Source organism: Myodes glareolus, chromosome 20 (assembly GCF_982192425.1).
Source record: "Myodes glareolus chromosome 20, mMyoGla1.1, whole genome shotgun sequence".
Classification (NCBI taxonomy): Eukaryota; Metazoa; Chordata; class Mammalia; order Rodentia; family Cricetidae; genus Myodes; species Myodes glareolus.
In genome coordinates this window covers 10,988,737-11,013,766 of record NC_142045.1, presented here as the reverse complement: position 1 = coordinate 11,013,766, position 25,030 = coordinate 10,988,737, and the positions used below count along the sequence as shown (strand labels likewise).

General features: G+C 40.6%; 1 protein-coding gene across 5 annotated transcripts in view; it reads right to left on the bottom strand.

Moving 5' to 3' along the window:
• The window catches only part of Rapgef2 (Rap guanine nucleotide exchange factor 2), a 218,509-nt gene that overhangs the window by 93,111 nt on the left and 100,368 nt on the right, over positions 1 to 25,030 (bottom strand). For 3 of the 5 annotated variants that reach the window (XM_048424899.3, XM_048424901.3, XM_048424902.3), the window contains 3 exons: positions 20,967 to 21,042; positions 19,034 to 19,201; positions 16,681 to 16,698 (listed from right to left, as the gene is read on the bottom strand). In XM_048424899.3, the coding sequence (XP_048280856.1) occupies positions 16,681 to 16,698; positions 19,034 to 19,201; positions 20,967 to 21,042 (262 nt within the window). Of the gene's footprint in view, positions 1 to 16,680; positions 16,699 to 19,033; positions 19,202 to 19,284; positions 19,433 to 20,966; positions 21,043 to 25,030 lie in introns of those variants that run through there. The other 2 variants (XM_048424903.3, XM_048424900.3) reach the window with 2 other exon arrangements.

The window sequence follows — 25,030 nt, the reverse complement described above, 5'->3', positions numbered from 1 at the left end:
ACTCAATGGAGATATAAATACATAACCTCTCCCATGGAGCATTACACACAAACATACATCTTTAACGATACATTGGGAAGAATGTCACAAATTACTGAGCCCACAACTGATCCCCAAAATGTAACAAGAGGCCACAAGAGAACTTTAGAAGTTCCCTGGCCAGTTCAACAATGTTCTAGATATCAAGCAGAGTCTGCTCCTCATAGGAGAGGTTCACTGAACAGTTACTTTAGAGGAAACGTAATCAAATCTATTTTCTTGTCAAGTTGTGTCTAATAGGAAATAAATCGTTCCTTCTAGGACATAAAGCAAAAGAAAAACACACTGGATCGAAAATTGAAAATATTTGCATTTCGGTCCAATGGTAATAATAAAAACAAAGCCAAACACTAACAAGACAGCAATACTAAGATCAAACTCCTAGAAAAATGCATTATTTACAAAGAAGCCAAAGCATGTGGAAGAGCAGAGTTAAAGCAGAAATATTTCCCAATGAGAAAGGGGGTGTGCACAGGGAGACCCCGGCTCCCGAGGCGAGGCATAGAGAGCGCCTCCAGCCCCTCCATGAGTGGCTCTGTTCTCTCAGGGTTTATTTTGCTTTCAAAGCTGATTCTGAATCAGTGTGGACTTGAGGGCACAGCACAAGCAGTTAGACACCCTTGCAGATGACAAAGGAAATTAGCCACCATGTCTGAACACAAGAGGCGAGAAAGACTGACGGCAGCATCTCCATACAACAGCACTAGAGGGACCCATGAAGAGAGGATGGTGACACATTCAACCCAGAGGGCAAGAAAGACAATAAATATCAGTTAAAACCACAATTCTGGGTTTTACTTTATAATAAATATATAAATACATAAATTACTTTATTTATTCAATTGGAGACAATCTGTCATTAACTAGACTATCCTGAACTGTTAAAGAACATTGTTTAAACTATTTATAGTAAGAGGTGGTGTCTGGAAGAGCGGATTAAAACTAGTTTCACCATGCTGACACTTAGCCCTTGCTGGCTTGGAACTCATTCTGTAGAGAGGTATGAACTCACACCCACAGCACCCCTTACCAACACCTCCAGGTGCTGGGATCACAGCAGTACACAGCCACACCTGGAAGCAAAGCCCAGCTTTAAAGCTTATACAGCTGCTGTGGAACAATCTTTGTATATACAAATATGTGTTGTTTTCATTATTGATAAAAAGCTGATTGGTCGATGGCTAGGCAGGACAGGATATTTGGGGCAGAGAGAATGCTGGGAGGAAGGGTAAAGTCTGAGAGTAGATGCAGGGGAAAGATGAACATGCCATGTGAAAAGAAAGTATTGCCAAGTGTTAAAGGGTAGACAAAAAAATGTAGGTTAATTTAAAATGTAAGAGTTAGCTAATTACAAGCCTGAGCTATCAGCCAAACATTTATAATTAATATTAAGTCTGTGTCGGTTGTGTGGGAACTGGCAGGTGGGAAAGAGGAATCTGACTACACTCAACAGATACCACACAGGTCATACTCATCACCTTAATGGATAGCTTGAGTTTAGGCTTTTCAGGAAGAAGGGGAGATCAAAAACAGGATCCCTAAAGGAGAAAAGGCTCTAAATAAAGAATGCCAAATAAGGTAATTAAAACTTGTAATAATTGCAGATGACTTTTGATAACAAATAAAACTAATGTATGCAAAACATTGTTCTACTTTAGTTTCTGCTACTGTCATTAAACAGTAACCAAAACTGCAACTTGGGGAGGAAACTTTGAGACTTTAGTCAATATTCAAGAAGATACATTACAGATATGCACACAGGCCAATCTGATGGAAGCAATTTCTCAACTAAGGTTCCATCTTCTTAGGAGATTCCAATTTGGGTCAAGTTTTGCCAAAGCCTAACCAGCATGAACATTAGTCAACATTAAAGCATTGTAAAATTTCAATCCCATTCATATTTAGCTCGGGATCTTCTTGTTTGTGCCTCCTACAGTGTGTAAGGAAATTTAGGAGAAATTTTTAAAGAAAAAAAAATAAGGAAGTGTATAATTCATTCTAAACAAAAGCACAGGCCCAAAGCATGGGTTCCACAAACAGCCTGGTACAATGCTCTGACACCATCTTCAAGACGTAAACACAGGGCTCCATGTCTTCGTTTTGATTGGGTTTTACAACTATGCAGTACCTCCTAAGATAAAGATGAAGGGAGAGAAACAGATTGCGTGTATATCCAGACAGGTTCATGGCTGCAGCACACTACACTGAGTCACGCTCCCAGAGGTGCAGATTTGTGACTTGCCAGTCTCCGCAGAAGCATGCACCTGTTTTCCTCTTGAATTTATAGATTTATTTTGTGAGCATTTTGCTTACATGTATGCCTGCATGCCACGTGCAAGCTGGGAGCCCGCAGCAATCAGAGGAGGACGTTAAATGCCCTGGAACTGGAGTTTAGGACAGCTGTGAGCTGCCATGTCAGTGCTGGGAATCAAACCTATATCCTCTGCAAGGAGAAGTATTTTTATTCTCTGAATCATCTTTCCAGTCCATGAGTCAATTTCCTTAAGACAACCAGATAGTCTCCTTTCTTTCTCTTTCCTCTTCTCCCCACCTCTCTCTGTTTCCTCTTTCTGGAGAACTTAAGTACACCATGCAAATAAAAAGGAAGGAACCATGAGCAAACAGTCTAAAAGAATGGTTCTCAAAGATTCCAGGCAGTGCCCATAGAGTGTGAGGTCAAACCATTTTCACCATGACTCACACATTACCTGTTGATGTGTCAAAGTAGTGGTATCTGCAGTGACTATAGTACCATCCTACTATGGTCATTGCCCTGCTGTCATCCATATTCACAGCAAAAACAAAAGACAAAGAAAGAACAAAAACTAGATGATGCCACGTGTCCCTGATAAAACAGTAGTAACCATCACGATTTTCCTTCTGTATGAAGCAATGGAAAGCACTCAGTGGCCTTTGGTCACACTCAGAGGTGTCAAGGTTCAGTTATCTCGAGGTATATTGGGGTCTGGACTCATTTGAAGTTGAGTTTTGTGCAGGGTGATAAGTATGGATTCATTTGGATTCTTCTACATGCAGCTCAATCCAGTTTGACCAGCACCATTTGTCCTGTGTCCAGTGAGTGTTTCTGGCTTCTTTATCAAAAATCGTGTCTACGGATATGCGGATTTATGCCTGGATCTTCAACCATTGATCAACATGTCAGGTTTTGAGCCAATACCACATTATTTGTATTCCTATAGCTCTGTAAGACAATGTGAAATCTGTAATAGTGATATCTCCACAGTTCGTTTATTATTCAGAATCATTTTAGCTATCCTAGGTTTTTTTGTTTTTCCTTATGAAAGTTGTCTTTTCAAGATCTGTGATGAAATGTGTTGGAATTCTGATGGGGACAGCATTGAGTGGGCTGATTGCATTTGGTAAGATGCAAATGTTATCTATGTTAATCCTACTGACTCATGAGCATGGGAGATCTTCTCATCTTCTGATATCTTCTTCAATTACTTTCTTTAATGTCTTGAAGTTTCTATCATACAAGTCTTTCCCTCGCTTGGTTACCCCCAAGATATTTTATATTATTTAAGGCTACTGTGAAAGGTGTTATTTCACTGATTTCTTTTTCTGTCCATTTGTTGTTTGTATATAGAAGGGCTACTGGTTTTTGTGAGTTAATTTTGTAGCAAGCAACATTGATGAAAGTGTTTATCTGCTATAGGAGTTCCCCAGTGAATGAATATTTAGCCAGTCTCTCCCCCCCCCCTCTCTCTCTCTCTCTCTCTCTCTCTCACACACACACACACCTCATATCATCTAAAAATAAGAATACTTTGACTTCTTCATGTATAATATGTACCCCCTTGATCTCCTTCAGTAGTCTTATTGCTCTAAGACTTTAAGTACTATATTGAATAGATAAGAAGAGAATGAACAACCTTGTATGGTTCCTGATTTCAGGGGAATTGCTTTGAGTCTCTCTCCACTGGGCTTGCTGTAAACTGTCTTTTTAAGCTTGTCTATATCATGGATAACATTTATCAGTTTATGGATGGTGAACCATCCCTGCATCTCTGGGATGAAGCATACTTGATGGCGGTGGATGATCTTTTTGATGCGTTCATGGATTTGGTTTACAAGTATTTTCAGTACTTTTGCATCTGTGTTCATGGGGAATGAGTCTGTAGTTTTCATCCTTGCTGGGTTTTTATGAGGTTTGGGCATTAGGGTCTCATAAAACAAGTTGGTAAATACTCCTAAAGTTTCCATTTTATGGAATAATTTGAGGAGTATTGGCATTAGCTCGTATTTGAAAGTCTAGTAAAATTCTGCACTAAAATCATCTGGCCTTGGGCTTTTTTTTTTTAAGTTGGGAAATTTTAAATAGCTGCTTCTACTACACTAAGGTTAGAGGTCTGTTTAAATTGCTACTCTGATCTTGATTTAACTTTTTAAAGTGGTATGCTTCAAGAAAATAATCCATTTCTTTTTAATTTTCCAAATTAGCAGAACACGGGTTTTTAAAGTATATCCTTATAATATAATATACTTTATATCATAAAGAACTTTGTTTTTTGTTCTTTGTTTCTATTCTGTTAATTGCAGCCCTGATTTTGATTATCTCTTGCTCTCTGTTCCTTTTTGGATATGATTTCTTCTTTTTGTTCTAGAGCTTACAGGTGTGCTATTAAGTTCCCAGTATAAGATCTCTATAATATTTTAATGTAGGCACTTAATACCACAAACTCGTCTTTTAGAACTGTCTTCATTGTCTTCCATAAGTTTGGGTATGCTATATATTCATTTTCGTTCAATTCTAGGAAGCCTTTACTTCCTTTATTCATTTGTCTTGAACCGTATTTCATTTAGTAGTGAGCTGTTCAGTTTCCATTAGTGTGTAAGCCTTCTGTTGTTTCTGTTGCTGTTGATATCCAACTTTTAATCCTTGGTTGTGAGACAGGATGCAAGGTGATTTTCTTCTATCTGTAGAGACTTGCTTTGTGTCTGTATGTGGTTAATTTTGGAGGAAATTCCATGAACTGGTGAGAAGGTATATCCTTTTGTGTTTGGGTGAGATGGTCTATAAATATGTTAGGTCCATTTGGTTAATTATGTGTCAGCTACCACTGACAGTGTGTCAGTTCTTCTGTCTAATTTTGTCTGGATGACCCACTAACAGTTGTGAGGTCAGTATGTGATTTTGGCTATAGTAGTGTTTCTTTCATGAATTTGGATGCACTTGTATAAGAACTGAAATTCCTCGTGGTTGTGTCCTTCTCTATCTCTACCAATTAGTTTTGGTTTGGAAGTCTATTTTGTCAGATATTAAAATGGCCACACCAGCTTGCTTCTTAGGTCCATTTCTCTGGACTGTCTTTCCATCCTTTGACTCTGAAGTGATGTATATCCTTGATGTGAAGGTGTGTTTCTTGGATGCAGCAGGAAGATGGATCCTGCTTGTATCCATTCTGTTAGTCTGTCTCTTTTTACTGAGGAATTGAAACAACTGATGTTGAGAGATACCAATGAGCAGTGTTTGTTGACTCCTGTTCTTTTGTTGTTGAGGGGTATGTGTGTGTGACCCCCTCTTTTTATTTGCTGGTCTGTGATTATTCTTTGGTTTTATCAACTGTCTTACTTTCTCCATCTATAGTGATTGAAGGTTTTCTGGGTGAGGATTGGGCTGGCATCTGTGGTCTCTTAAGAGTCTGTAGAACATCTGCCCAGGCCCTTCTGGCTTCCAGAGTCTCCATTGAGAATTCAGGTACTATTCTAATAGGTATGCCTTTATATGCTACTTGGTCTTTTCTCCTTGCAGTTTTTAACATTCTTTCTTTGTTCCCTACATTAGTGTTTTGATTATTATATATCAAGTGAACTGGTCCATATTTGGCGTTCTGTATGCTTCTTGTACCTTCATAGGCACCTCCTTCTTTAGGTTAGGGAAATTTTCTTTGACTTTGTTGAAAACTCTTGTACTTTTAACCTGGGTTTCTTCTCCTTCCTCTATTCCTATTATTTTTATGATTGGCCTTTCCAAGTATCCAAGATTTCTTGGATGTTTGTGCCAAGACTTTTTTTAGATTTAACACCCGATGTATCCATTCCTTCTATCATGTCTCCAATGCCTGAGATTCTTTCTTCCATTTCTTGTATTCTGTTGGTGAGGCTTGCCTCTGAGGTTCCTATTCCAATTCCTAAATTTTCATTCCCAAACTTGGGCTTTCTTTGCTGATTCTATTTCCAATTTCCAGGTTTTGAACTGTTTTGTTCATTCATTTCCAATACTTGTTTTCATAGATTTCTCTAAGGCATTTATTCATTTCCTCTTTACGGACTTCTATCATATTTACAAAGGCTATTCTAAAGGGTCTTTCTTGTGCTTCATGGTGCTTTGTTGGAATACTCAGGCCTGCTCTGATAGGGGTGCTGGGCTCTAGTGTACACATATTATCCTGACTGTTATTGATTGTGTTTTCATGCTGACATCTAGGTACTGATACCCGGTTTTGTCTTTGTTGGGAAGGTGTTTTGCTCCTTGGTTTCTGTTGCTCTCTCTGGTTCTTAGGAGAGTGTGGTGGCTGTGTACTGTCTGGTGGGAAATTCTTCTGGGATCCTAATAGGTGTGACTACTGTGGGTTCCGGGTAAAATGTGTTTCTGGGAATTGGGAGCTGACACTTAGGAATAGGGATGGGCTGGTGGGGTTGGGGCTGTGGGATACACAGGAGGAAGGAAAGCAAGTTGTTCCACCAGGATCTGCTTAGTCAGTCCCCTGGAAATGGGGAGCAGAATGTTTGGACAGGCCACAGCAGAAAGCCTGCTACAGAGCTGAGGAGGAGACTGGGGACCTGGATTTAGAGAAGCAGAGGGAGAAGCTGGCTTACCTACTTCCTGGCCACAGTGGATTGTGGGTTGCCAGGGACTAATTATGTAAAACAACAACAATTTAACAATACTCTACCCTTCTATAATCCCTTTTCTGTGTCAGGCCAGACTTTCTTCATGGACCTTCAAACATTTCTTCAAACAAAAGAACGTATTAAAATGGATTCCCCCACAGATGAGGATATGAGAACAGCACACATTAGGAATATCTATCACTGCTCTTATTTTTGTTCTATAAAGTACTTATGTATCTCTTAGAACACTGATGCTAATGGCTGACAGCTTATTGTCCTTTAGACATTTCCTTTAGATTTGCTGACTTTTATTACTTTATTTGTGTGAGTGTTTTGCCTGCAGGTGTGTGTGCACCACATGCATTCAGTGCCTAAGGAGGTCAAGGGATCATTTGAGTCCCTGGAACAGGAAGTAAGGGTGGCTATGAGGTGCCAAGTGGGTGCTGGGAACTGAACCTGGGTCCTCTTAGCTGCTGAGCCATGTCTCCAGTCCCCTTACTATTCTTTTTTAAACTGACGAGTTGATGTGGGGTGTCCTTCTGAATATGTGCTGCTCATACTGGTTAATGAATAAAGCCGCTTTGGCCTATGGCAGGGCAGAATATAGAGAGGCTGGAAGAGACAGAGAGGCAGTAGGCGGAGTCAAGGAGATACCACATGGCTACTGAAGGAGAAAGATGCCTGTTGGAACCTTATCTTACTGGTAGGCCACAACCTCATGGTGATACACAGATTAACAGAAATGTGCTAAGTAAAGATGTAAGAGCTAGCTAGGAATACACCTAAGCTATTGTAATTAATATAGTTTCTGTGTGATTATTCGAGTCAGGGTGGTCAGGAACAAAAGAGCAGTCTCCATTTACAATGACTGAACATATACTCTCATTTTTGCTTGCTTGTGTTTAGAGACAGGGTTTTTGTCGGTAGCCCTGGAACTTGTTCTGTAGACCAAGTTGGTCTCAAGCCCAGAGATCCGCCTTACTCAGCCTCCAGAGCACTGGGATTTAAGGTGTGCCTGGCATTGCTACCACTGCCAGGCTTTTATTTTTCCCCTTGTTTTAAATTTCCAGTGAGACAGAGGATGACATGGAGAGCCTGGTGTTATCAAAAACACCTGGGAGGCCTGAGTAAGACTTAAGGGCAGAAGAATCTGAAATGAAAACAGCTCAAGAAGGGCTGGCTATAGTCAGACAACAACCAGCCTCTTGGCCTCTTGCAAAAACCCACAGTTACCAGTTGCTGTGGAACTCTGGAATGGAGGGTGCTGGGCTCAGAAGAACCCTCCGGCTGACCAGCTGATGAAAGGTTAGCTGGTGTAATCGAAGCTGGTACATGCTAAGTGTGAGGTCAAAGGTCACTCCAGAGAAAAACAAACTGAAGCTGCAAGTGCTCCTCAGTTCAGGAAAGCCAATGCCAGGGACAAGAAGGTGGGCTGGTGACATATTCACCGCACAGAGCAACAAATGGTAAACAAACAAACAAAAAAAATCACTCTTTCTCTAAAACCTTCCCTTGGTAGTTACCAAAGTCCTGATAATTTGCAGAATTTTTTAAAGGTTTGGCTTCAAACTTCCTACAGAAACTGCAAATATGTTTATAATTAATGAAAAGGAAACGCCACGTTTTGAGGTATAACTGTTTTTTAAATACTCAAAATACCTTCTAGACTGTCCCGGAACTAGCATGTTTACCACCGCCCTCGTACGCCCTCCAGTCTTCTGCATCTGAGTTGCTCCTCTCCTCATCCAAACCAGGAATTCCCATTTCAGGGCCACTTGACCTTCACTTCTAGTCAAGGCCACATCACGCATGGGCACCACCTGCCTTCCACCTGAGCCCACACAGTACTGCTCTAACAAGTACCCCCGATACCTCCTACAGCCATCTCCCCCCGGATGAGATGCTGCTCTCCAGCCTATGTGAAATTTGATGATCAGAAAACAGAGCAAAGAAATGGGTAAGTCCAAACCAGTTTCAAATCCACTACCGACTTACTTTATCACGACATCTGTTTAAAGCCAGTAAGGTGACAAATGTAATGTCACATGATGCTTATTTTAAGCGAGAAAGACCACTGAAAAGGACTTCAAAACAGACGACTGTAGTATGTAAACCTCAATAAAAGTTGTATCAGAGGCTTGCTCCTAATCAGTTAAAAATACAAATAGATGTAACTGATAGACACTAAATCATTTGAGAATAAGGGAGAAATTTTATATATACAGATATACATATTTACATACATATTCATTAGATTGGTATGCAGATCATTAGATGTCTTAAAATCATGGTTACATAAATAATTAAACTATTTCATTTCACAAATGTCTTAAAAAAAAACTAGCATGTGCACATTCCATTACATGCTAGCTAGCATCACCCAGAGGGTAACAATATCATCTGGCTATCACTACTGTTTTAACACTGGATTCCAAACTCAGAACATATCTAATTACTCACTATTCTATACACCGAAAACAGACTTCTTGCAACTGATAGCCGTTATAACAAGACCAAGTGAGCACCGACAGACGATAGCAAAGCTGGCATGTCCAATGTGGAGAGCTTTCCAACCAGCTTATAATACCCAAGGCTAGAAACAGGGCGGGGCAAGGGGCACATGATGAAAATTGAAGCTGGCAGAGATGAAAGGAATTTTTGCGGTGGTAACGCAAAGCGGATTTTTAGTCAACTCTATTTAAAACACATGCAGGCAGAGAGAGGGAGCTACCCGTGGTCACAGCGAGAGGCAGGACAAAGTGCCACTGATCTCTTTTGACAAACAAATTGTTTGAAATATTGCATGACTTGCTACACAACACTGCTATTACTTTCAACTGAAAGATAGGTCCAATTATGACATCAATACAAGCTCTCTTTCCGAACGGAATGAAAGAACAGTAAATCCCAGTGGACACCGGAGTTCTCTAGCAGGGATGATGTAATACACAAAAATAGAAATCCTCCAGCAGAAGCTGAAACTTGGGTAAACAGCACACTGCATGCTATTCTCAACTGCCTTGCGTGAATGTGCAATGCAGGCTGTTAATAGCGTGAGAAATCATTTTATGCTTTAAATTATTTTGTGGTTTACATGTCACTATCTATGCTCTATAGCCTAATTTTTTAATCCATACTAATGAAATCAGCACAAATACCTGATTTTTAACTGCAAAAAAGAGAAAAGGTCCCTCCCTAAAGCCGGGAGGGTGACAGCAACGCGGCTGCTCTGTCTGCAGTTTGCCAGAAACTGCAGGGTAAGGTTTCCTCCACCTATTGTTTGGAGACCCTTCCATCAGGACCTCTCTGGGGGATTTAAAATGCAACATGATCTGAGTGAAGAGGAGTCGGTCAGTTTGCTGACAAGGAGCATGCAAAGGGTACTTTTCACATTCTCAAAAGACACTAGTGAAACCCAAAGCATCCACATGCCTACAATGCACAGCTTTAGCAAGGTGGGGCTGTGCACGCTCCTCCTCACTAACTTCCACTCCACACCCTTTCTGGTCCTTCTTCACGAATTGGCATTTGTATTTGCGTTGGGCTAAGGATGTGGTCAGTTGGTGGAATGCTTGGCTAGCACAAATGAAGGAAGCCCCACTACAGCAGCAACTGGACACGTTGGTGCATACCAGAGATCCTGGGGCACGGGAAGTGAAAGCAGAAAGACCAGAGGCTGAAGGCCATCTGCACTGGCAGTTACAGACGACCCGGGAGAGAAAACGCTTAACTAAACAAAACCCCCAAAAATAAAACCAAAGCCTTGATTCAAGCTAATCTACTTCAAACCACGACTCAAGCGTGTGTGCTTGTATGTGGGGAGACCGTGAAACATGACTGTGCAGGGAAGCACTATGGGTAGACCAGCTAAAATGAGTGAACCAGAGCAGTGGTTCTCAGCCTTCCTAATGTTGGGACCCTTTAACACAGATCCACACACTGTGGTGACCCCACTGCTACTTCCTAATTGTCACTTTGCTACTGCTGTGAATCCTAACAGAAACACCTGACGTGCAGGTTCAGGACTGCTGAATGAGAGATATTTGAGACCACCATTTCTGTCGCATACCTGTTTTCTTTTTTCCAAGATTTATGTATGTGTATGATGACGTGGAATTCCCCTCTGTATGCTGTGAATACCACTGGTGAACAAAGAAATTGCCTTGGCCTGTTGATAGGGCAGAACTTAGATAGGTGGGGAAAACTAAACTGAATGCTGAGAGAAAGAAGGGCGGAGTCAGAGAGAACCCATGTAGCCCCGCTGGACACCAACGCCAGTCACAGCCACGGTCACAGCCTCTTGCCGATACACAGATTACTAGAAATTGGTTAAATTAAGATTTAAGTGTTAGCCAATAAGAAGCTAGAGCTAATGGGTCAAGCAATGTTTCAAATAATATTGTTTCTGTGTTATAATTTCAGATCTGAGCTGCTGAGCAGCTGGGAACCAACGAGCAGCCTCCTTCAACAGTCTGAGTGTTTCCCTTGTGTGTATGTCTAAGTACCACATGTGTACCTGGGTCCCACAGAGGACAGAAGAAGGTATCAGATCCCCCTGGAACTGGAGTTACAGATAGCTGTGAACTGTCACATGGAACTGAGACAAAAGGGGGCTTCTGCAATAGTGCCCTTCACTGAGCTCACTCTCCTGCGGTGGGATGTTTGTACAGTATGGGAAGATGTATAGCTGAGATCGGTGTAATAAAAGAGGAGAGGGAAGCAGAGGAGGAGTATCTAGGCACACAGGAAAGGCCAAGAGACATGGAGAGGAAACAGGAGGTACAAGATGGAAGAGAAGTAGCCAGGAGAAAATGTAGATTAATATAAATGAGTTAATTTGAGATATAAAAGCTGCTTGGGGTCAAGCCTAAGCTAAAGGCTAAACTTTCATAATTAATAATAAGTCTCAGTATCATTATTTGTGGGCTGGCAGTCCAATGAGAAACTACTATGCTCTCCAGCCCCTACTTCTACTTTCTTCAGTTTGAGTCCTCACCCTTAGGTCTTAACACAGTTGTCAAGTTCAAATACTGTTTCCACTCCCACAGCTTAAGCAGGTCCTTAGGGTCATCCCTATTCCAGCTTGGAGCAGGTAAGTTTATCAAGAACTGAACTTCTAAGTAGGGTGGCACACCTTCAGTCCTAGCACTCAGGAGGCAGAGGCAAGTAGATCCCTGTGAGTTCAAGGCCAGCCTAATCTATGGAGGGAGTTCAAGGACAGCCAGTGCTACGTAGAGAAACCCTGTCTTGAGACAAACAAACAAACATACAAATAGTGAGCAACAGGGTGTCATAGCCTCTTTTCTGGCCACTCTAGCACTCATTTCTCAACATGGCATCCCCAAAGTGAATCCAGTTCTATTAAAGGGAGAGGAGACCCACAGCAAATGGGTCTTTGAGCAAATGAAATTCTTCATGTGAACTATTTCTCCTTTGGCCATGACATTCCATTACGACTGACAGATATGAAGGCCACTCCCGATTCTGCAGTGTGCCCAGTGCATGTCCCTCCACCCTATATTTTCCTATATTTTTATTATCTGTATTTCCCTGTCAAATTGCAAGGTCAGGGGGACGAATCACTTGATTCTGACACAGATCTGAAAAAAGGGCATCCAACAAATGAAGAAGTCTATAAAATAAAACACTGACTTTTTCCCGGATGACAAAGGAAATAAAATCTTCAGTTTTCTGAAGCCCTATCCTACTCAGCCCACAGAAAGACAGTGACATCAGCAGTGAGAACAGATGCTTTTGCTTCACTCAAGCAAACGGATGCTGGGGGGACAAATAAGGGGATAAATGTTTAAAGAAACAGTTATAACACTGACCCTACATTTACGTAACTTTATGTGTGATCAAAATCATTTTTAAATATATATATATAAATAATTAGAGTCAAGAGAGACATGGGCTAAGGTAAACTCTGAAGTTCTTAATATTCCAAGAAATTTACTAAAACACGAAGTCACTGACATCTAACTTAGAATGCATTTTCATACAGTTAAGCAGGAGACAGACACTACATCAAACCAAGGAAGCATTGAAAAGCTAGTGAGAAAGCAGAGCCATGAAATAGGTGAAAACACCTGGATTTCTAATTTAAGAGTAGCTCATTCAAAAAACTCGTCCCAAATAAAAAATGTGTATAAAACTGACTGCTGTAAGCAACTTTTTATTTCAATAAGCAATAACTTTTAAAACTAAACCTACCAAGAAATCCTTATGGAAACACCAACTTAAATCTATTTTTTAAAAAATACCAAAAATGATGATGTATGCTTGAGAACACTGTCATATTTCTCCTATTTAGACATCACACAATAAATACACATGTTAAAAAAATTATAAAATATTCACAAACATGTCTAATTGTCAGTTTTGTGTATGGATTAAAAATAAGTTTAACTTTTAAAGCATGGAAAAGATTTTTAATATCATTTAGAAATATGCAAGATATATGCTAAAAAAAACAGTGATATCATAAATGGACATAAAAAAAGTAGGATTTATCCGACACACACACAAAAGAAAGAAAACAATAAAACAAATAAAAAACACTCATAGCCAGGCATGGTAGTAGCATATACCTTTAATCTCAGTACTCAAAAGACAAAGGCAGCCAGATCTCTGTGAGGCAAAGCCAGCCTGAACTACCACGCTGAGTTCCAAACTAGCCAGTGAGATCCTGTCTCTAAATAAATCAATGAGAGAGGCAGATGGACTGATGTCAAAGGGGGGGGGGCGGGGGACTGGTCTTCCAAAGTCTCATACATGTGTCATCTAATTATACTGATGTCACATTGTACAGCATTTAAAAAGCATTAAGGTCGCATTGTAGTCAACACGTTACTATGATGTAATATTTCCTACTGCTCTTGCATACCCACAATCAATAAGTTAAACCTGACCTACTGAAAAGCTCCACACCTACAATGCTTGTAGAAAACCAAAGCCACCAGAAGCGATGTAAAACATCTTTTCCCATGACTGACAGGTTCTCAGCGTCTCAATGTTCTTCGCTGAGATCAGAATGCCTTATCTTGTACCTGTATTCACAGTCGTGAGAAGGAAGGTTATGTTTCAGAGAGCAAGGCGTAGTGGAAGAGTGTCAACGAGAATGTCAAGGGTAGAGTACATTTTAATGTTCTAACCAGCCTTGGAAGCTAGAGACACCTCAAGTTTCGGCGGGAAGACATAACACCCACAAGTGAGAGATGCTTTCTTTGGTCTCCAGTCTGATTTCTTTCTGTACCATTTCTTTTCCTTCCAGCCTGGAAAGAATAAAGCACTCCCTTTTTCACCCATTACAGTAAGAGAATAAAACACAGCGGAAGAGGTGCGTGCCAACTTCCAACATCACTCCAACCAGGCTTCCTGAGATCTACTCTGCCACCTGAGCTCCCGTCTTCACCGTGGACCTGGAGCATCCCTGCTATACCAATGTCCAGAAATGGCCTGAAGCAACAAATGGGCAAACAAAAATCTCTTTCCTACCCCACTCTTAAAGGTAAATCAATGCTGGTTTACGCCCCAAGAAAGTCATTTTAGGAGTTGACTCCAAATTACGAGGCTCCGCCAAGAACAGTGTTACTTGATTCCATAATCTACTCTCATAGTGAGGGTGAACGTTCAAGCCTTTTTGGTGACCTTAACAGCAGTGGTGAGTTCCACTCGTCAAAATGTTAGAAAACACTAGTGAGCGTTCTCTTCGCACTGCATATTAAAGCGTTCGTTCTCCCTGCAAACCTCGCACACTCGCCTTGTGAAGCGTCCTGAAAACGTCTTCATGATTCTGAGGAAATCAACATTTCTGAGGAAATGTTCTAAGCCATTACAACACATCTAATTTTAAAAGCGTACATAAAGTATACATCACGGCATGTGCTTGAAATTCAAGTTTTAAATAAAAATTAGGTTCTTAATTTTTCATGCCAGAAAAGGACAAATTACATTGTGGATTAAAAGGAAAAAAATTACATTGTGGATTATTTTTTAGCTATTAAATTGTGTATTCTTAAAGCACTGTCTTTCCAGGTAAAAACTGAAAACACTAATGGTCTTTAAATGTCATATGGCTAAGAAATTATACAGCCATCAGGTTGAAAAGTTGGATAAAAGTTTTAGATTTATCATATCATTCAAAAATCAGCAGTGTCAGGGCTGGGTGGATGGTTCGGAGGTTAAGAATGCTTGTTGAGTAAACACAAGGACCAGAATTCAGACCCCAGCACCCAAAGAAACAGCAGAGTGTCTGTGCATGCGTGTGTGCATACGTGCATGCGTGTGTGCATACGTGCATGTGTGCATGCGTGTGTGCATACGTGCATGTGTGCATACGTGCATGTGTGCATGTGTATGAGCTGGAGAGATGGCTCAACAGTTAAGAGCATTTGCTGTTCTTGTAGAGAACCCATGCTTAGTTCCCAGTACCCAAATACCCATGCGGTGGCTCAAAACTGTTCTTAAACTCCAGTTGCAAGGTATCCGACACCCTTTTTTGAACTCTCCAGGCACCAGACAAGCAGGTGGTACTCCTACATACATGTAGCCAAAACACTCATACACCTAAAATAAAATAATCTAAAACAATTTCTTGAAGCGGGTTTGAAGCACACCTCTGCCCCTATCAGAGGATCTCTGGGGACGGCTGGCTGCCAGCCCAACTGATAAAAGCAGGCTCCAGGTTTAGCAAGACCCCTACCTCAAAGGAACACAGCAGAGAGTCATAAAGAGTATTATGTTTGGGCTCCATATACTTGCACACATCCATGCACCCACGTACACATGTATACAGATACCATGCCACCAAACCACATACAAATTAGCTGTGTTTCTAAACAATACTATACCAACCGTGCCACCTGTGGAATAGACACGTATCCCCTTGCAGAGAATACAAAGGAGTTGTCTCATTTAATTTGAAAGTTTATATAGCCTGTAATTTGAAGTAGAGCTACGACAATACTCAAACATATTAATGACAGATATCCTCAAAATAAATACAATTCATTACTCACAACCTTTGTCCTGTACAGTAACATAGCCATAAGTGTTACTATTACTCAATCATCTCCCAGAGACTCATCAGTTGTTCTTCCATAATTACAAATTCCCTAAGCCAACCATAACCCACACCTTCAGAAGACCAAATCACAGATTAGTTATCGCAGGCATTGAGAAACAAGATAGGTATTATAGACTCTTAATTAAAAGGTAGGCAAACCAAAGCATGAAATCTGGTTATAATTAACGTGCAAATAAGAAAACACAAAAAGAGATTTGAAGTTCCAGTTTCTTTTCTTAACTAAGCCTGTTTTTATTTCTTAATGAAACTGAAACTGAAATTTCCCATTATATTCCCCAAATGCGCTCATACTGGGATTTCTAAACTTGCTTTTTCAGCTCTTGAACAATTAAAACATAAGTTTCTAAGGAATTTCCCATGAGTTTTCCCACAAAAAAAAAAAAAGGCACTTCCAATGTCTGTCTTTTCTTATTTGCAAAACTAGTTAACAGAAAACAATGCTCCGTTCATTCTTAAAAATCAACAGCACTGTGCTCTTCAGGTAAGGACCAGCGCGTCTGTAGATAGCACAAGTGAAGCCTCCTGCGCTTCTTCCACCTAAACCAACACTCCCGAGGTGTGCACGAGTTTCACCCCAACAGGTGAAACACGGCAGGACAAGACCGAGCCAACGACATCAGCACTACAATTCATTAGTAACATTGCGGACTCACACACAGACTTCGGTTAGTGTTAGGAAACCACACGGATTACGATACCTGGGATTTAGTGCATTCCTTTGAGCCAGAATGAAATGAGTGCCATAAAAGGAGGGAAGGAAAAGAGGAACAAAGTCAGACATGCTGCACATTGCATCTGCCAAACGAAGATCACGTTTCTACCGGTGTGGAATGGCAGCGAGGGCCGGCTGCACGTGCTGTGCTGTGTTCTTTAGCCATGCACTGGACAGTCATTGTGAGTCGCCCCAAGAACGCTCATGCAACCCCACTCTCTGAGACCAGCTTTCCATCCTAGCCCATCACTAGTCAACTTCTTTCCGAGAGAGAGATTCTGTTACGAGCAATATGACTCACAGCAAATGAAGAACAATCATTTCTATTTAAATCTTTTTCTACCATGTCTATCAAACATATAAAACAAATTTTGTTTTCCTTGTTAAAACCTGTTTAGACCAAATAAATTTTATAAACATACACACATATATACATATATGCATACATGTATGTATGTATGTATACATAAAACTAAAATACAATTTATACTTCAAAAAAGACCCAGTATTTTGAATTATAACCATGGCATTGACACTCTTAATTCATTTAGTAAAATTTATACCAATTGGTCACATATTGGTAAGTAAATTATTGATAAAAATAATTTATTTTACTATTGAATTGTTTCTAAAAGTAATATATTGTTTAAAAATACTTTTTAAAAAAAACTCACAGCAACACAAAAATCTACATTTTAAAAAACAGACCAAGGAAGGGAAATTTATACATGGAAGGGTAATAAAATATTCCATAAAAGACAAGACATAGCAGACAAGATAAACCGCTATAATGTGACCCTCTGACTTAAGCACCCCACACATGCCCATTAGGGTCATCCCGTCAAGGTGAGCACTGAGCAGGGAAATCTGCACTTCCCTGACTTCCTTAGGGTGGAAAGGGGTCTGAAAAAACAATTTGTGACTTCATTCCCTCCCTCAACCTTCTTTTTAATTATTTTACTCAAGGTCTTGGTCTAAAGCCCTTGGCTGGCATGGAATTTGCTATGTAGAACAGGTGCACCTCCAGCCTGCAGCAATCCTCCTGCCTCTGGCTTCCTCCCAGTGCTAAAATAACAGGCAGGCACCACCATGCCCAGCCACTTTCTGATACCCAGGTCTCTCCGACAGACAAATGGAGCTGCCTTTATAGTAAACAAAACTCAGCTCTTCGCCGAGAACTCAAGCAAAGGATTCTCCATGATACTGTGGAATAGTGCATGAACAGGCGGACTACAGGTGTTCAAAACCCTATTAAAGACGTAAATACAATAAGCTCTCTAAGAAACAAGTGTGTGAACAGGCATAAAAGGTGCTCAACCTAAAGTTACTAAACACTGAGTAAATGGTCTGGTCTACACACATTTCCCACTTGTGCTTGCCTGCAGAAGTATAAAATAGGTAACCAAGCTCTAGGCTAATTTCACATAATGGCCCCATTCTGTATCCATGCACAGTTAAACCCTCTCCCTGTTATGACCTTTGCATTAGAATTCAGGGTCCTTTCGTTTTGAAAACCGAGGAAAGAAAACTGAGGCTCTAAGCGGATTGCAGAAGTTTACAGCGAAGGGGCCACTATTCGCGCCGTGGCTTCTTCAAATGGGAAAGAGTTTGCTTATCAAATGTCTACAAAATCAGGGACGATCATGTGGGTCCCAGCACTGAAAAGGTCTCTAAACCTGGTTAGCAGAAGACCTGCAGGACACCTTCTCATTGAGATTGTTTACAGTCATTTCAGGTGATTCTCATCTCAATCTTTCCGCATTGAAGGAAGCTGAGTATTTGGTAATAGCATCACAATAGAGCAAAAGCCCACAAAAGTAATGGGAAGGCTTTATGTATATCTACTTTTAAAATAGAAGCAGGTATAATACAGGCATGAGAGGGGTGCAGTGCAGGAAACTAACCCCTTGAATTAAGGGAACGAAACTTAAAAAAATACCTAATCAAATGTGACATGCTTATCTCAGAGAACAGTTTAAGAAAAAAAAAAAGACCTAAGCAATGTCTCTTCACTTCTTGTTTCAATACTTTCTGAAATCTATTTAGATGACATGATGTATGGTTCCATCAAAAGAAAAAGCAAAACTCAAAAAAGAAAAAAAGAAAAGTAAAAGAAAGAAAAAATAAAAACGAGCAGATGGAGCTCTGAGTTCCAGAAGAACCTGGTCTACACACAGTGAATTCCAGGTCAGCCAGGGCTACCCAGGGAGACCACTCTCAAAATAAGTAAATAAGTAAGTAAATAATGCAAAAATAATCAAATTGGGCATTTTAACCATCTTTTTATACACCCACACCACAAACAGAATTATGACAAGCAACAATTCTTTGTAACTTACCGTATGGTAGCCTCTAGGTAAAGGGGGCTTGCCCACGGGGTAGGGGTCCACGGTGTCAATAATGGTTTGCCTTTCACCTTTCTGGTTGATTTTTCTAAACCTTCTTCGAGACTGTCTGTGGGAGGCTTGACGCTGGAAATATTCTTCATTTTCGTCCATATAGTCCACCTGAAACCAAACCCCGCAGGTCACTCATTTCTCCAGTCAGGACACGGTACATCAACAGTAGGCGCAAAAATAAACTCACACACCATCTACATTCACGCACTGTGCGGATCTCTCCAAACCTTAAATGAGTCTGCACCTCTCTGAAGCTAACTGGCTTTCAGCCACTCTTCTGTGAAGAGGCATTCTCAGTTCCACGTAGGAGAATCTGGGTTACTCTTCAAGTCCCCTGTGGTTTCAGGGGAAGAAACTTCAAGGAGTCTTTGTGCTGACTTATGAGTCAGAGAGGTCATGGGATATGTTGCCATAGTCTACGAATGCAGCCGCTGCTGGTAACTTTAGTGCACACACACGTGCGCACACACACACAATCCAATCTATTTGAGAAAATCTGTAAAAATCCCCTGTAATCCTGTACGATTCAGTCAGCCAGTTCTGCCTGAATGATTCAGTTCTGAAAGCAGAACCGCTCTAGGAAGCCAGGGTTCCTCTTCCAGCTTACAAGAAAAGCTTCTGCTCCTTTTTAGCTTATTAGTAATTTTTTTTAAAAAATCCTCCTTTTAAACACTGTAAAAACTTCTTGTGAATACACTGACAGAGAAGAGTCAGGTGATTGATCAATTACACTCTCCAGGGTTGCTCACACAGAGGCACGCACGTTCAGACTCCACTCACAGGAGCAAACTCACTAATTCTTTTATTACTGTCAGAGTATGAAACTCCAGGAGCTTAAAGAAGAAAGTTCTGCAAAATCCGAAAACAATATTAAGAGGGGCAAAAAAAAAAAAACATCTCAATTTGAAACATTGGAAAGCTCCATCGTCCGTCCATACTTTCCATAATCCTAAATTTTTACCACCACCATCCTATTTTCTCACTTTCTGAGATTTGACCCCAACTTTTTACTAAGTCTAGAGAGGAAGTTCTTACTGCTAACAAAATTCCTCTCCAGCATCATGGGGAAAATCCACAGTCTCTGGGGAAAAAAAAAAAATTGACCTGGAGTTGCCCATCAAATATTTAATCAAATGTGATCAAAAAAAGTTCCACCATTACCACTCGTGGTCATCATTTATTTTACAAGTTTCGTTCCTGGAGAGGACGGGAGATGGGGACACAAAAAAGGGGGCGGGGGGTATCAGGGCGGGGTACCTTCCCGCCCTACCCACGTTATTTTTAAAGAGTGCCCAATTATCCTCTCCTAAAATCATTTTACACAGTAAGGACAAAGTACCACAGACAGTTTTCCTTTAATGCTTTAATGAAAATAGTTAGGTTGCTAAAATCACTGTTTCCATTCCATGTAATGCCTTGTCTTAATGTATCTTAAATCACACCACTGTGAGACTGGGGTGTCAGGGGCTTCAAATTCACAAGGTGGTTCTCTAATTTTTCATTCAATTAAAGAAATTTCCAGGGTTGCCTTGTGTTAACTGCTCCCTGAATATATCAATGGAATTCACTTCAAGGAACTTGTTCAAAGGCCACTCGGAGCTAAGCTTCTGCAGCCCCAAGGTCCCCCAAATTTCAGTTAAAAGACATAACCACTGATTGAATTATAAAGTTCAAACACCACACACTGTCTCTTGTCAATCTTCTATCTTCTATTTTTTGAGCTTTGTAAATAATTCAATTATGAACTCAAATTCATAATTATTAAGCAAATATGTTATAAAAATATAATACTTTATGAAGAATAGTTTGTGAAAGAGTTCTTATTTTTAAAAAATACTTTATGAAAACAAAAGGTTCAGAAAGACATTCTTACCACAATCATTTCAGAAGGCTCTAACACGATGCATTCACAGCCACGCCTAAAGCTTCCTGCAGAACGCTTGCCAAAACTAGAAAGGGGTAAAAAAAAAAAAAACAAAAAAAAAACAACAACAGATTCAGACACCAAGAACCATGAATTAGGAATTCAAGCTAACCTCCAACCACAGAAAAAAATTTTAATTATAAAAGCTGTACATTAAAGACGTCTTTAGTAACAACAAAATAATTTAAATTCCTAAATTCCAATCGTGTTTTTCTGGAAATCTGTTTGCAAGTTAGTCATGAAAGTAAAGAAGAACGTTCTGTGATGGACTGTTTAAAGGCATTCCTAATGAGGTGAAGTTGTGGAATATTTCACTATAGACAGAAATGGTCTAACTGTGAACTACAAACATGTTTATAAAGGAAGTATATGTTAAAGTCAATCCCCTTTTCTAAGTTAACATGTTTGGACTCAGTATTACTTTTATATGGGAATGTATTCATTTTCTAATTTTCCTGATCAATTTATTCTAAATGTTTTAAGAAAAAGATGCCAACATAGGATTGCTCTTCTGTGAGTACAGAATGGTGTGCTCAATTAGACGTGTGCAAGACTATCTCCCTGAAAGCTCCCTGGGGAGCTCAAACGGGTTCCTCTGCCCCATCCCGTGAACTCCCCTTTAACTCCAGAGAGGAAAAAAACTGCTTTTTGTTTTTTATTTTGTTTTCTTTTTCTGACGTTCTGTTTACAAACTAGAACTCCAGGGTGTCGCAGCGATTCAGACCTGCCTTCTCCATCCACGAACTGCCTGTCTCTACCCACCTACTCCAAAAACTCCTCTTTCCCTCTAACACAAACAATTTTTCTAAAGCTTCCATGTAGACTGAATGTATAGCTCACCGTGTTACATGTATGTGTTTTAGTAATCTTTTTATTTATAAAGTTTGCCTAGTATACAAAATAACTATAAGAACAAACAAACAAGCCACCTAGGTGTCACTATACTGTCTACACACACATTTATGTACTTTTACCTGTTTGTCCTTCTATCACCCTTGGTTTCCCTGTTCCCTCTGATCTGCTTCCTCTTGGCCCCCTCCCCCTTTCTTGTGTTTTGTTCTTTGAATACAGATTCTGCATCTGAGAGAAAATATGTGGCATTTGTCTGAGACTGGTTTATTTCACTCAACACAATAATCTCCAGTTCTCCAGCCTTTGTGCAAATGATCAACATCTATTCTTCTTACAACGAAAAGTCCACAGTGCACACACCACAACATCTTTTTGGGGGGAATTCTTCCCAATAACTAATTTTAATTGAACACTTCCCCACTCCACCCCCGGGTTAATTAGGCATTCGGAGTTATTTCTATGGAAATTCTTGCTCCTATTATAAGGCCCTTATATCATGACACACCGTGTTTCATGTACTAGGAACCAAGCTATGAGAATGAAGAAAGCAGGAAAGCATTCTGTGTGATCGGTAGTCGCTCTGACCACTTCAACTGTTGACTCATTTACATGGAATCACCGGTCAGAGGAGGGTCATCACTTATGTTTTTCTGGGCTTCAGACTTGCTTTATGGAAGATCAAAACCAGGATCATGGGTAACACCATGAATCATACTTTTAAAAACACTTGAACATGCATTCCGACATACTCGAAGACACGCGCTGCAGTGTGTCTTATGAAGTAGAAAAATTCTACCAATGAGCTGGAGAGTTGGCTTAGTGGTTAAAGTAACCATCATGCAAGCAAAAGGACTAGAGTTCAAATCCCAGGACCCACTGGAAATGCTGCATGGGTATGCTGGTGAAAGCAGGGTCACGGGATATGTACAGCTGGCTGGCTAGTCGAGAGTAGCCATAATTTAAGAGTTCTGGGACTGAACTCTCAACGTCACCAGCCTCAGGGCTTCATGGCATTCAACCATGTGAAAAATAACTTTGATATATTAGTAAAACACACAACAGGCTTACCCACATCATCATTCTGAGCCTACTACATGACAAGGGAAATGTATATTGTCTGTTTCAGGTTTGTTACATGATGAGGTAAATGTATATTGTCTGTTCAAGGTTTGTTACTAAGTCGCATGACATTAAAATCTGAAAGTGGATGAGAGCGGCTGTTGTAGAGCTCAGAACGGTGGATGTAATTAGCACGAGCAACTCCCAGGTTTGACTGCCAGCACCTCAAAATAAACAAGCCAGCCAAAGCACAACTGTGAGACTCTCAGTTGTCAGATTTCATTCCATTTCAGGCCTAGACAATTGTATAAAACGGATTGCTTCTTCCGAAAATGCAGCACAGTAAAGAAGTCATAAATATTTGTGGTGCAGACAATGTTCCTATAATACTTGATAAGAGAAATCAAAGCATGCCGCCACAAAACTGTTCAAACTTGAGTGAGTAATGGTGGAGCCCCATCGGTTCTGGTATGCACTGCCCTTGTACCCATGCCCCCGCGTCCTATCCTCTACTGCAAATCCTCTTACCAGCTAGGACTCAGTTTCTAGAACGCCAGGGCTTTGAGTTGCACTAACATTGTTGCTTTGGAGTGCAAAGTTCACACTATATAAAATATGCCCAGAAGAGTCTGTGGGATGGGAGCTGCAGGTAAGCCAGACAAACTCTGCAGTCACAAGACTCGCATCATGTAGTCACAGCAAAGTGGCCAACAGGAGAAGCAATTCTCCACCAGATTAATTTCTCAAATACTCAGAAGAAGAAAGGCTAGCACCCTCAAAATACATCAAAGCAAAGTATTTGTCTTTTTTTATCCAAAAGTCGGCTGTGCTAGGGAGATGGCTCAGTTGGATAAATCCCAACTGGAAGCATAAGGATTGGAATTGGGATCCCTAGAGTCCACCTTACAAAATTCTGTGGCTGTAGCAATGGCGTCCTCAGTGCTAAGGAACAAGAGTTAGGGACGCCACTATCTGTACAGCAGCGCTCACTATAACATAATTCATGATAAATGCATGTGAGAAAAACTCTACCATCCAAACAAACACTATTATATACATAAAAAATAAAATAGATTTCAAGGTATTGGTGGTAACACTCTAGCTCCACAGCCCAGACTAGCTTCAAACTCAGGATCCCCTCCTGCCTCAGCCTCCAGAGCTGGGAATCCACACACAGCTCACAGTGGAGGGTTATTGAGCCACGGAAAGGATTGAAGGACTGGCATATGACACAAAACGAAGGAAACTTGAAAATATCACACACAGGGCAACGAGCCAGTCGCAAACACTCAAATTCATATGAGTCCACTTGGAGGAATTATCTAGCATAGGGAAATCCACAGAAAAAGGGTGAGGTCACTGAGAACTGAGAGGAGGGACGGGGCAAGGCCACAGTTAGCGTGTGTATTTCAGAGGCTTTGGATTTCTTTAGAAACACTTAGGGATTGAGTAAGAAAAAAAAATCAAGAACTGGCAGCCAACAACTAAGGGCTGGGGTACTTGCCTACCAGTTCGAGTCTTGCCTGTAACTGGAGAGCACCCCAGTCCCCAGCAAAGCATGGAGGTGTTTGAGACTGGGGCACGCTACTGACATCACTGAGGCCATCTCTTTCCACTCATCACATAACGCCGAGTGACAGCACCCGGAAGTACAAGAAATGGGAAGAAATGGGCAAACACACATATGACAAAACTCATTGAACAATCTGAGTAATAAATTATACCTATGTTTTCTTTAACTCGACATAATACCATTTCCCTTTTGTCCATGGCCAATACCTAAGACTCTCCCATGTTATTTCTTACATGTGTAGTATTTTGCTACCCACTCCTCTTAGGGATTTCACTGGACTTGTAACACAAATCAGTATTGCCAACACGGGCCCTTTAAATGCAAGAATTTACAATATATTCCCAAAACATAACCACTATTAAGTAGTTTACAGTCAATGGAAGATAAGTATTCTAACAACTGCAACCCAATAGCAGTCAGAACAGGCTTTCAATAAGAATGAGGTATCAATGGCCAGGCCCACTAACTAGCTGGCTGAGCAGGAAAAGACCACTCAGCATTTGTAATTGATGGAGCAATTCAAATTCAG